Raw genomic sequence first — 14,463 nt, 5'->3', positions numbered from 1 at the left:
AACAATATCCTTTTTCAGATACTACTTCCAAAAGAATCAGGTAACGGCCAAAAAGCTTCATACAAGTCAGAAAGCAGCAAAAGAGAGAAAGTCTTCAACTCAAGGATCCAAATCGAGCCCTGCTCAACAGCAATGAAAGCGTATTATCACCTTGGAGTTGTTTGGCAGATATTGTGACACAAAACAGAGGACGTGGTTCACTCCTAGCAGGCAGATGTCCAGAGAACAAGATCAGCTACATCATCGCTGTTACCAAACAGAAGCCCTGAACAGGCACGGACAGATCTACAAGATTACTCCCAGGAGCAGTTTACCTAACACGATGTTACAGCATACTCTGGCACAAGAGAGTTCACTCTGTAACAAGCTCTACATACAAGGCACTTGATATTTCAGTAGAAGGGAGAAGTTTACAAAAATGGACTGTTTTCCATAATCACTAGAGCTTTATCTAGTCTGTCAGATCTCCAGAACATTGTGACAAATTTTACGCATGTTCATTTTAAAAAACACATACATATATATATGTGTGTGTATCATCATCCATATGAATCATCTGGTGTTTTGCCTTTTATTAAGTCATAGAAAGACATCCTATAACCTGGCTTAGGTTTACATCTAAACCTTTTGTGACATTGCACAAAGCATTTCCATACTCGTTCCTACATATTTGTGTTTGGATACCTGCTCATGGACTAAAAGCGCTTTTTTGCTCCGAAAGCCTTCTACATCTTTAACTGAAGAAATTTGTGACATCTCTCCAAAACCTCATATAAGCGCATAGAGAAAACTACTAAAAAAGACAACAGGAATTTGCAAAGGAGCTTATTTTACAACAGGAAAATAATTCCTGGAACTGGAAATACAGTATCTTCACAGTACCATCAATCAATCAGAATCCAAGAGTCAGCATGATCATAAAAATCTTGACATTTTACTCCAAAAACAGGCTAATGGGAAAGATTTTTTTAAAAGCGAAAATTAAAGGGTTTATTTCACAATTTCTTTGAAAAGAATTTGTAGCTATACCCTACTCAAAAGAAAACCAGAAACAACGCATACACAACAAACAAAATCCCAGCCTACCGCTCTAACACTGCTTAAGACAAGTATGTGGGGTTCAGCAGTCAGTAATCATGCTCCACACTGCAGATCAATTCAAGGGTCTTAGCTGAAACCAGTCGTTCATTAAGACCAAAGAAAATGCTACTTAAATTCAGTGCATTACATGGTGTTATGAGAAATCAAGAAGTTTAGCTGAATCTGTACACAAGACTCTCAAAGTGCAGAGAACTATTAAACGCAAACAACGCAAAAGGAAGGATCAGGCCAAGCCCCAGGATATCTCGTTCCGTCTCTGTGCATGCTCCCCCTGACTAAGGCAAAATGCTGAAGAAATCTGTTATTTCTTGAACTCCTATAGAAGTAAGTTGTAGCTACTTTGGATTAACACAGGTAACTGGAGCATCGTTTCTTTCTGAAGTCCTGGCTACGAACAAGTACATTAAAATACCTGGTCCATGTGTGCGTTAAGCTGCAGTTTCCCAGGGCTGAGAATGGAGTGAAATCCAAAAGAAGTTTTCAGAACAGCCCTTCCTCCTGATGGCATGAGATTTACTCCCAAAGTTCCCCCACAGCCAGCACAAATTTATGTCTAACCAGTCCCAATGCAAAATATAGCTGACCCAAAAATACCTGCCCACTTTTAATTGACACTTTTGCTTTCCTTTGGGGAAAGTAATTTCTAAAATCTCTGTAAAACATGGAGATTTAGTCAAAATGATGTCTTTGACATACAGACAAGACAGAAGCATCAAAATCAAACTGCGATTAAGAAGTAGGCTACAATGGGTTATCAAAGTACTTCTAAAAAAAGAAGTCACTCTCTGAAGCATTATCTAATGAAGAAACTGGAGGCTCACAGGTGTAGGTGTACTTAGGGACAGACTGTATTTCATTACCCAGAAAGAATCTCGAAACATGCAAGAAATTAAACCATCATTTCAAACGACAGCATTTCTCACCATCTGTTCTGCAAGCTGGTACTAGTAAACATCTTTCTAAACAAATAATTCTCTAATTTAATTAACTGAGCAGCTACATTAAACACAGAAGTGGAATTCAAATGCCCATGCAGAGTCTCAAGCACATGGTGCCTATTTATCACAAATCTCAGTACACCTATAACCAAAAGAGCACCGTTAAGTTTTTCTTTGAATAAACTATGAGCTGGCAGAAAAGCAAAGATAAGACAACGCAAACCAACACAAGGTAGCGTACACTTTTTTTTTAAATATCATCACTCCATACACTGCATGCAGTTGGAAATACGCATACGAACATGAGATATGAAGATATGTGTTAATTGAATCTTGAGAAATTATCTATTGCATTTTCAGTCTTTATATAATCAAAAAAAAAATATAACTTATAAAGGAAAGGTCAGTTACGCTTTCTCTAGCTCGTAACCTGATGATTATCATGAATTTGTTAGTCATCAATTATAGTGTTACAGACTATTTAGATACTACTGAAAATCCATCTATGATGCAACAGCCATGATGGTCATTAAATCAATTCTTCTTCGGTTTTATGGTTAACTTTTTCTGAAGTTTGGAGTGTGGGGATTTTTATCTATGTGCCGCATCATATCTGTAATACTGTGAGTATCTTAATACTGTGTGTCTTATCCAAAAGATGTAATCTGGGCGAAGAAGACGACACACAAGTGTTTAAACAGTAATTTCCAAATATATGCAATGCTTTCTCCATTTACTAATTACCCCTATATTACCAAAAAAACCTCAGTGGTAATTTACTTCTTATTCTGAAATTCTCTTTTAAGCATGCATGGAACTGCTGTTCAGGTCAAGTAACTTTGGACTGTATCCTCCTTTGAGGAGTGTGTCACAATTTGTTTACACTATAGAATGAGATAATTATGCAGCACTTCAGCTGCCTTCTCAAACATGGATAAGCCACTCTTTCTAAGAATGCGTTGTGTATTAAGGTTTTTCAGAAGTCTTATTTTTAGCTGTTTAAACTGTAATCCAAGACTAAATAAAACCATTTTGAAATACTATGCATTTTCAGCTTTGATACCAAACTTTATATTTTGCCATAAAGAATCCTAATCACTGTGTGTGTGAAAGAGCTTCAGCCTAAGTACAATATAAATCAAAATAGTTTCAACAAGATTCTCCATAGATATTTCATCTTGAAAATAACTCTTTCAGAAAGCTATGAAAGATAGCCTTTGATTTTCTGTTGCTGGTTCAAGGGTGTTGATATCACTGTACTTTATTTTTGTCCCACTGCCAATTAAATATACTGAAATAGAAAAGTCTTTTGAAAACAAAAATTAAAAAAAACCCTAGTCGCTTCAGCTTTTGATATTCACTAATTCAGCCCTTGATGGCAATCAGCTCCTCCAGCCAAGAGCGCTAACAGTACAGCACAGAATCGCCTCCATCCTACAAACCACGGGGAGACCACCAAGGTCATCACTGGACGCGAGAGCCTTTCCTACTCCAGCAAACACCCACAAAAAGGCACAGAAACACGCTGAGAAATACTCCTGCTTATTTGACCATGCAACTTATATCTAGAGCAAGCCTCGCCAGGACACTAGCTGTACTAAATGGCTGACTCAAATGATTCAATGAGCCATTAAAAGTGACAGATAATGTCTCACCATGCTTATAACACACTCTAATTGCACCAAGTCCAAATTAATTTTCCTATCTGGAACAGAATCAAGAAACAATCAAGACCCTTGTAGCATGGCAGAACAAAGCCTACATCGCCATTCCCTTGCTATTAATGACTACTTAGGAACTGAGGGATGTATCTCCACGAAATACGCTTGAGACTGGTAGCAAGGCACAAAATACAACATCAGAGTCTCTGCTCCTCTCCATAAGCACAGACAAAAATCTTGTTAATCTACTTCAAATACTACGACCTCCTCCTCTAAGAGCTAGCAATTTCAACCTTGACCCACTAGGTCCCTCAAAAAATTCCCCAGTCACACTGTCACAATCTTTGGATGAGTTATAGCTCCAAACACTGGCGACAAAGTCACCTTCCAAGTCCCCCCAATAGCTGCTCTGTGGGTTTTGTTATTACCTCGACATGCCTTTTCATGCTCCACCCTTCCCCAGTTACACCCTATACTTCTACACCAAACCAAGATCCTCCTTGGAGGTGTTCCACTGTCAAGATCCTCCCCATGCCTGATCATATACTCAGTTCCCTCACACACATCTCCAAGGTACCACACTGCCAATATCCTCCCCAGACACCCTGGTCCTAGATCCAATTCTCTCACGCACCAATTTCGCTCCCTGCCAGCGATGGCAATGCTCACCACTGACTTCCCCAAACCTTTTATGAGTGCTTCCAAGCTGCTACTGATAGCCCAAACCCAGTCCCCAAATTGGCTCTGCTGGTTGTAGCCGTCTCACTTCTTAACAGCCACTGCAATGCTGCTACTTGACTGAAAAACTGACTCTGACGCCTATTTAATTGACTTCTGTTGGCGTTTATACATCCATCTTACATCTGAACAGTGAATCCTTCGTTTTAAACGTAACTTGAAGCTTGTTTAGATACATGTTATACGGGGGAACTTTAAAAACCAGTAGTCAGGACTACCATTCACAAAGAGGATTTACTCAAAGAGGTTTTAAACTGACTCATCACTTTTGCCTAAGCCAATTCCTTATTGAATTAAACTTAATTGACATAAGCCACTTAAATACCCATCTGCCCTGAAGGTTAAGTCAGCTTAGGGAACTAAACTGGCTGAAAACTACCCTACCCAAAAAGAGACAAATGAAATACTGCATAGGGGTTTTTTTGCTAATTTGTCTTACCGTAAAGTTGGATAAGCACCAGTACCAGTGCAAGGGGTGAGAGCATGTGGTTGGCAGGGAGGACGCTGCTGCTTTTGGCAGCAGCTACCCAGTAGCTCAATGGTGCTGTATTGCGAAACCTTGCTGAGCATGCATGCTGCTCTGCCACCGCAGGCAGAGAGGTAGAAAAGTACCTAGAGCATGTTTTCTTTAGCTAGCTTCTTTCAACCAGAAATAAGTTGAAGATTACTTAAAAGCTGTGATACTGGCTGGCTTTGCTGGTGAATGTGAACCGTCACATCTGCAGCAGATAAGGTATTCAGGAAGTTCTATTTTTAACTGTAAGCAGAAAATGTATTAGTTTTACTTTATTTCACCAAAATATCAACTAAATACTTCTGTTTGGCCTCACATACAACATTACAAAGCTCTGCCTTCCAGTAAACAACACAAAATTATAAGCCAGCATTACATTTAACAGGCATCTCTGTGAAGCTTGTTAACAGGACTTTGCTATAGATAAGTTTCTATTTTTTTTTATTGCCTACAAGTCATTTGTTCTTATGTTTGCACAGTGCTGTCACTGTATTTACATTCACTAAAACACTAAGTTGTTATCTCCCAAACTAAACTTATCACTAGAATCCAAGCCTAAATAGGAATTTTTTCTCCAGATAATAGAACTTAAAACCCAGTGCTAACCTTGTGACATTTCAAATCTTGCATTCTCACATGTGCCGATTATAGATCCTGAAAAATCAGACATTTCCCCACACATACCCTTTAGAAGATATGTTAATGCAACTACTCAGTTTTCTTTTAACAATGCTTAGTGTTGTTTTATGACTATAAATACAACCATTATGCCTATACTGACTCCAATACATGCTGATTCATACACACAAGAAATAGGAAAGTACCGTACCCTCTCTGACAATTTCGAGCACTAACAACATCTGACATATCACAGTTCCTCAGTTTCTAAGATCCAATTTGTATGTGACGCAGTCAATACGATCTCACAGAACCCTTCAAGAAAATGCCCTCATAACAGCTTCCATCACAGTGCTGGAACACACTGAAGTCACAAGTGCTAATTTAGTCACTTCTAGCATGCACACAAATACAATCAGGCAGGTGTCTGCAGTCCTTATCCAACTGCTGAAAATACTTCCATTTAGAGGTAAAAACTACACATGCACACAAAAAAAAACCTTCATCTTTAATATAACGTTAAGAAGCTTAACAGCATTTTTTTTGGCAATGAGGTTACCTTGGCACAGTAACTGTTTTGATGCTTTAGTACACATGCATTCGGTGTTATGCTACGTAAACTAGACTTTCAAAGCATATATATTTTAACCAGCAAAAACCAATTAAATAAACCATAATTCACTACTATTGTACTTTAAGGAAAATCTTTCACCTTTAGGAAGAAACAGTAGATGCCTCCCACTTCTACTTTCCGAGACACTGAAAAACTACTAAAAACATTCATAATCCTCAGTGACTGGAGATGTAGCTCTCATTTTTAACAATGTCGAATTACAAGAAAACATGAACGCTCACTTCATACAGGCATTGCCTTTTCCCAAGCAATATCAATCTGACAAGAAATTAAAAGCTACTTTTTTAAAACATTTAAATCAGGGAGTTGAGATCAAGGGGGAAGGGGGGGAAGCAATAACTGAAAATTATTTACCATTAATCAGCTGATTAATATTTATTTGTTATCAGAATCTATCAATCAAACGAAAGACTCAGCTTGAAAAACATAGCTAATACCAACAAACATTAATTCTAGGACGCTTGCACCTAGAATTGATTTTTAATCGTAAACATTGTCATGGAATTCTCTCACAATATAAAGTTAAATATCTACCTGTTGGAAGGCCTACTGGCCAAGATGAAAAAAAAAAAAAATATGAACACATCTCCCTCCTGAAAGGCAGATAAGTAGATTTATCACGACATGTAGATAGATGTGAAACTTCCAAAACAAATGTCAGCTGTGGCACAACTCTAAAAATACTGCTGAATTACTCTAAACAAGAGTTAAAGTACAAATATGTGCAGATTGCCCAGGGAGGCTTAGGGCACCGCAGTCCTTTCTCAGCACCATGTGCTGCAGCATGTATTACCAGTCACATGCCAGAGGAGCAGTCACACAGCTGCATAGCTTTCCCATCCACGCTGTGGCTCCATCCAGGCTTGACATTTGCACAGAAAATTCAAAACATCTGGATCTCAAGCACTACTTTATATACAATGCTTTTAATATAAAGTCCATCAAGTCCACTGTATTTACTGCTAACTTGAGACAACCAAACTATGCAACTGCAGTGACCCAGATGCCTCAAGTGACAGGGATAAATTTGATTTCTTCCTTGCTGTGTTAAGAAAAACAACCAGATAGAGAAGCTCTCCACTTTCTAATGAAAGGATGGCTGCTCTGCAATCCTTAGGAGATATACTTAGCTAAATATATTATATATAGGTCAAACGATATATCACACAATGGAGCCAGTAAAAATAGATGGTCATAGACAATGGGACTTGAAGCGATAGCTGACATAAATCAGGCAAAAAAAAAAATGAATTAGATAATTTAATCTAGAGAGCTAAAGGAGTGGAAAAACTACTCCGACATTTAATACCTCTTACTATTAAAAACATATCATATTTCTGGTTTCAGTTTCTGATTATTAGAAATTATTATAACTCTACTAAACAAGAGAGCTCTAAAGTCTCTGGTATCATCTTTTTATGAACGGTACTCAAAGCACTTCTTAAACACCTCTTCAACTGAATTAATTCAGCTCTTTTCCTCTCATGGGTGAGCATATTTTCCAGATCAATTTTTCTTTTCCGTTACAACCACCTCCATCTCTTGTGAGCTTAGCACTGACAGCCTAGACAGCCAATTTATAAAATCACAATCAAATTAATATTTCAGCAGTTCTGCTCCCCTTTAAACCTTTTCAAAGCATCACTTCCAAAAATACATTTCTGTACCCTGTAGGTTACATTTCATGATTTTATTAACAGTCTGCACCACAGTCAAACAAAGCATGTGATTCAAATCTGCCCAGTCATTGTAGTGTTTTCAGAGGGAATATTAAAATAATGATCCACAATCACTTTGCTTTCTTCCCATTCCACAAATGGCATTAGCTCAAAATTGTGTGTTAACACAGTTCATAATCAAAATACAACAAAAAAGAAGTAGACGCGAAAAGTCTGAAAACACATACGAGCGTGAGGCAAAATTTCAAAAAGAGCAGTGGCACTAACTATTCTGTTGCCTTCATCCTTCTGGCGCTTTGAAATAGAAGTATTTGAATTCTAATACTGAGTTACGGTAATTTCAACTCTTAGTGCAGGGATTTAAGCCAGGCCCAGAAAAATGCTAATTGTGAAAAATCTTTATTCAAATGTTTCTTCTGATTGTCTATTTAAATGCTTCTTCTGATTGTCTTTGGGTTCCCGAGTAATGTCAACTGGACAGATACATTTCAATACTCTAGGAGATATTCTCTTGCCTTAACAAAGAGCCCACTGCCTTTTTGTTTCATGCACTGGCGTGCCAAAAGGTCCTTTCCCATTTAGAGAGGGGCACATCTCCCAGTTTTGGCAAAAAACTTTAGAAGCAATTCTCACCTACTTCACTTCACAGCCCTCTGATCTGGCATCAGAGTTGCTCCTCTCCACGTATCAAGTAAGTCAAGAAAATACATGAAAATCTAGTTTGTCACTAAAAATGCTCTCAATACAAAACAAGTAGTTATGCAACTTAAGTCTGGAATTTTCTAGCTTTGAATATTTGACATGAGCATTCTCTTGATGTAAGCTTCTCACTTGCAACCTCCTATTCCTTAATAAAACCAAACTGGGGAAAGAGAACTTGTGTCATGCAGCATCACACGGGCATGCGGGTTTGAATACCTCACTTTGCCACTTGCCGTAACAGAGGAACCAATAGCAGTAATGGATTGCCTTTGTCCTACCCCACAGAGAGAAGAGGCAAATTGGGTAATACAGACATTTGCTAAAAGCAAATAAATGATGAGAATGAGGCATTCTGAAACACCTCAGCAAAAACCAGCCAGCACTTCTGGACTTTTCTGCCCATTACTCACTTGAGTGTTTCTACTCTAATCTACACATTACTCTATCCGTAATAACACAAACACCTGCCTAGTGACTTTCTCAAAGTGACTCCTTGTTTCAAGCCCATTAGCCTTTCCTGCTTATTTCCAATCTCTACAACTCTGACTTTTCATCAGTCTCCTTGTCCAGCACATCTTACTCTTCCTGACCCCTACCCTCATATTTCACACGTAGTTCTTATACTTCGCCTTCCAACTATCTCCCCTTCTTCACCTAGACTTTGCGTGCTGCCTCACATGCATATTTTCTGACTGTGAAGATTCCTCATCCAAACTCCATGCTCCTTCTTTTCCCTCAGGGTTCCCTGTACAGCCAAGAAAAGAGCTGACACCCTCACACCCTGAACCCTCACCAGACCGGTTCCTTCTTACCTGTTTTTCCCTGCCCTACTGGTTTTCAGTCCAGTTCCCCTACTTTTTTCTTCCCAGGCTTCAGACAACATCTTCCTTCTCCCTACCCCCAACTGCTTTGCTTTCCACAATCTACTAAAATTTCCCCCCTCTGTCCATTTCCAAGGCCAGCCCCACTTGTTCCCATATTCCTTGTTCCAACCCACCTCCTCTATAATGCCAGGGTTTTTCTCCTGCGCTCAAACTAAGCAACTTTTAGGTCTCAGAATTAAGATGCTGATGAGGACACAGGACAGAAAACTCCCTGATTTCAATTAACGTACCAGCAGTTGAGCTTGCAAGAAGTTTCTGCACGTTTCTGCAAACGCAGCTGTTAAAATCTAAGTCTTTACCCAGCCCATACCACTGCTACGCCTCACAAGTTTAAAATCCTCACTCCAAAGCAAGATGATTTAAATCTTGAAACAAACAAGACAACTCACATTAAGAAGCTGAAGGAAACACTCCCTCTCCCCTAGTATTGTTCAAAAAAAGCAACACTGTATTTTAGCTGAAGTTTCCACATACAAAAAAAATCTAACAAGACTCACCAGCTTGGAAAGCTTTTGCCAAACTCAGTTTTGGCTAAGCTCTAATCACTTAAAAACACAGTCTTGTAACAAACAGCAGCAGTAATAAGGTCCTCGGTGCCAACGAGGATCATCAGTGTCAACCACAAACATCGTCAGTCTTTTATAAGATCATTTACGATCCCCAGTTATTGACCAGAATCTCAATATAGCAAGTACTGTGCAAACACAAGATAAAAAGGCAGTTCATTGCCTTGAAGAACTTACTTACAATCTATTAAGACAAAAGGCGACTACTACCACGAGATGAAAACATGGGCTGACTGGCTCCATTCTGAGATCTACAGGATCTGCCAGACAACGGTCTGCAATCTATTTGTTACATACAATCCACACAGATCAACACAGTGTCTTCCCCAACCTAACCACTGATTTGATACCAAAGATAAGATGCTTCTCAAATCTGCTCATTTTATCACTCTTCTACTATTCTCCCTTTTTTCTTCATTTATTCCACTTTTTCTTACTATATAAAACCATAAGGTATCCACTTCCGAGTCCTTTATTCCCTCTCACTCTATATTAGACTTACCACCCTTGCCCTCGTCACCTTCTCTTTCCCAAACTCCAAAATCCTTTATAAAGCACATTTTTCCTCCTTCAACTTCTCCAATTAGTATTTCCTTCTCTTCTTGGCTTCAATGGGAAAAACGCTGGGGGGGGGCGGGCAGGAGATTTTTGGGTTTTGGTTTGGTTCGGTTTAAATCAAGTAACTACTTCAAATTAAATTCACTAATCAAACTATACAAAAGGCTGAGAAATCTCAGGGGGAGAATGCTGAAAAGAAAAACAAACTACTAAGTACTAGCTACAGGGAAAGAGAAGCCTCTGGGGATGCTTAAGAGACTAATGCCCATAGGAAAGCTTGGAGGTGCTGATTCTCAGAGCTCTGATCAAACGCAGCATGGCCCGAGGTTCCATAGTTTTGTCCAGTTCCTCCTGGATAGAAACAAAGCCACTCAAACAGAAATGGGGGGGCTGATCTCTGTCACTCTACACCAAACTCAAAATGCTGAGGTACGTATGATACAAGTAGGTTATTCTGCCCTCCACTTGTCCAATTTCTTTTTGCAAAAATACAGCTTCAGTACCGTTTCTCTGCTGCTCTGACCTTTCTTTCCCAAACTTTGGCAGAACATAACTAACCTGATCCTTTCCTACTTTGCTGCTGCCCATGGGAATCTGAATAGCTGCAATGAAAACCAAAAAGACTGGTCACTTTCTGCTACGCAGAAGAACACAGACATCACACAACAGTAGTCTATTCTCAACCCGATATTTAACTCTGCAATCATAAAACTAGCTCCTGCTACTTGAATTCTGTAGAAACTACTGATACATGCTGATGAAAACAGCATGTCTTTTCTACCTGCCCCAATGTAAATGTCTGCCTCTGCTCTACAGCCTGTTGTCACCCAATGTGAAAAATAAATCTAAGTTTAAACATTGGCGAGAAATTTTTAGATAATTTTCAAGCATCGTGTAGCTTTTCAGTTACTACTTCAAAACAAGAAGTCATAATTTTAGCAATACTATTCAAGTTGAATGGCAACTGAATTTAAATACTGTAATAAATGGCTACATCTTTTTTGTCATTGTCTGTATGCAAGATATTCCAGAAGATAAAACTGCATACCCTCTGAAATTTAATGGAAAGGATCACACACAGAAAAGCCACAGACACGTTGTTATGTCATCAGTTACCTTTGAAACAGCATACTGCACGAAAGCTAGCAACATGTATGTGCATTTTTGTGTAGAAAAATGTGCTATCTAAAGCACACTAACAAATATTTAATGCCTCAGCAAAAAAATATGTGCATGCATAAGTACATCTAAATAACGAGACAAAAGATCTTCATCGGGTAGGTAAATATTTAGGTTATTTAAACAGTTACGTATCATTGTGCAAGACGGCAGGAATCGCTCAAATTACTACAGTCTTCAACCCAGACTGTGCTTAAATGTTTCTGTGGCCTGCTTAACATTCCAGGCATACTTCTGGCAAGGTAGCTCTGGCTGAGGTTCAAACTGTCCTTGTCCAACTTTCACTTACTATAAAAACATTGTTTAATATAGAAAAGTATACACAGAGACATATGTTTCTTATTTCGCAGACACCTAGAATACTGACACTTGTGTTCACTAACTCCGCGTGGAAATTTTTAGGCAAACGCTTCCAAGTGAGGTTGTATTTACCGGGCAGTACGCGCTACGGATGGTCCACACTTCCACCAGTTTTAAACTATGACGCTTCAATGTTGCTTATAATGCAATTCTACCGAAAAACATAAAACCTGGCCGTATTTATTCACCTTAAATAAAATGAAAAGGCCTAACTCAATCTTACCAAGCATCTCCAGGCCCAAAAGATGTGAAAACACTATCACGAAACAACGCAGCAGATGGAGAATTCGCAGCAGACCGCGTATTTGTCAAATTAACTGCAGGAATTTACCGGTTTGCTTACCTCCACGCAGCGTTATCTTTTATGAGGAGGTAATCTACCAAATTACTTCAGCATGCCTCCAGCCTGCTGCTGCCAATTAGTTCAGCCCGGCTAATAAATCAGGATGGCCAAAGCCGTTCGGTTACAGCGGGGCTAGTCCAGTATTTGAGGAGTATAAACAGAGGCAGTATGTTCCTGCCACCCCATCTTCCCCACACGCAGAGACAACGCTTGGTCCGAGCCCCCACCATGGGCACACAGACAAAAAAAAAAAAAAAAAAAAAAAGCCTTAATTTTTTTTTTTTTTTTTTTTTTTAATCTTGATCTAATTTAAGTTAACGCTGGCTGCAAACTCGTCAACCGCTGGGGTAAGGGGCTCGGCCCCTCAGGTCTCCACACACATCGGCCGAGGAGGGCTGGTGTGACAGGGCCGCCCTGCCCCGGCCCGCCTTCCCGCTTCGGCACCCAGAGGGGCACCGGCGGCCCGGCCGCCCACACCCTCCCTGCGGCCACGAACGGGGGAAGGAAAATGTCGCCGACGGGCGCCGCCGCCGCCGCCGAGGGGGAGAGGGCGCGGAGAGAGGGGTCGGGGAGGCCTCCCCGACCCCTCTCTCCGCGCCCTCTCCCCCTCGGCGGCGGCGGCGGCACCCGGCAGGGTGAACCGGGCTCGGGACCCTCCTTCCCCCCCGGATCTGCCTCGTCCGCCGGCGGCCCCCGCCCCTTACCTGTCCCGGGGGTCGATCCACGAGGTCTGCCGGGTGTTATGGTCGATGTAAAAGACTCGCCCGTCGAAATCCCTCGCTTCCTCCCAGCCGGCGGGCAGCGGTAGCTCCGAGCTCTCCCGGCCCCGCTGTCCGCCCGCCGGCGGCCCGCCGCCCTGTCCCACCGCCACTTGCTGCTGCCGCCGCCGCCGCCCGCCGCTCAACCACGGCATGGCCGCTCCGCCGCCGGGCCGCCGCCGCCGCCCAGCTCCGGCCGAAACCCGCTCCCCACCCGCCGCCGCCGGGGCAGCTCCCGTCCCGCCCGGGCCGCCGCGGCCGCCCGCCGCCGCCGCCTCCTCCTCCTCCTCCTCCTCTTCCTCCAGCACTAACAGGCGGCCCCGCAGGGAGCGGGACTCGGGCGGCTCCGGCTGCGCCGCGCCGGGCTCATCCTCCCCCGCGCCAGCCCCGCTCCGCGCCGGGACCAGCCCCGCCGCGCTTCCTAACCCCGCCCGGGACCTGCCCCGCGCCGCCGCGGCTCCCAGCCCCCGAGCTCGGCCCGCCGGCCCGAGCGCCCCCGCCCCGCCGCTCAGCAGCGCCCCGCCGTCGCCTCCCCCCGCTCCCGCCCGGCGCCTGCCCCGGCCATCTTCCCTCCCTCCCTCCGCCAGGGCCCGGCCCCCGCCTCCGCCCCGCCCGGCTGTTCCCACGCCGCGGAGGGCCGGACCAGGACGGGGGAAGGGGCCGGGGCGGGAGGACTCCCCCGCCCCGGCCCCTTCCCCCGCCCCGGCCTACGGGGCAGGAGGGAAGCGACGGGGCCCGGCCGGCGGCCGCACCCCACGCCGCGGAAGCCGGGCCCAAACCCAGACACGTCGACTACGGAGAGAGGGCGGCAGCCCTCCGGGCCGGGGGAAGGTGGCTGAGGCCCCACCGGGGCCTGGCCTGTCCCGCCCCGGGGTCTGTGTTTTGCCGTGGCCCGTTGGGGACCCGGGGGGCAAAGGAGAAGGGGAGCCATGCCCGGCCCTCGCTGGGTGATGCATCCCGCGGTGCCCAGCCGAAGAGCCTCCGGGGTTGCTGAGCAATCTGGATGTGCACAGGGGCCTGGGGAAGAGACGGGGTGTCTGCTGCAGAGTCACTAAAGATGATGGAGGAGAGGTGTTGATGACCACGCGAGTCACAGCAATCGTGATGTATCGCTGCTTGGATAATGGGTGGTGGAAAATTACACGTCCGACTCGCTTGACATCTCAACCCAGTCCCTTAACCTCATCTCCTAGAGCAGAAAGCAGCTGTGTCCCATTTGACCTGAGCCTG

At 43.1% G+C, this 14,463-nt stretch overlaps 1 protein-coding gene across 2 annotated transcripts in view; it reads right to left on the bottom strand.

The window, feature by feature from the left end:
* Positions 1-13,388, bottom strand: part of WWC3 (WWC family member 3) — a 103,807-nt gene extending 90,419 nt beyond the window's left edge. For both annotated transcript variants that reach the window (XM_086460457.1, XM_086460393.1), the window contains exon 1: positions 13,180-13,388. In XM_086460457.1, the coding sequence (XP_086316583.1) occupies positions 13,180-13,388 (209 nt within the window). The remainder of the gene's footprint in view (positions 1-13,179) is intronic.
* Between the last annotated feature and the right edge of the window lie 1,075 nt (positions 13,389-14,463).

Source organism: Leptosomus discolor, chromosome 1 (genome assembly GCF_034619465.1).
Source record: "Leptosomus discolor isolate bLepDis1 chromosome 1, bLepDis1.hap2, whole genome shotgun sequence".
NCBI lineage: Eukaryota > Metazoa > Chordata > Aves > Leptosomiformes > Leptosomidae > Leptosomus > Leptosomus discolor.
Note: the sequence above shows the minus strand (reverse complement) of the source record. Positions and strands in the feature narration are given on the sequence as shown.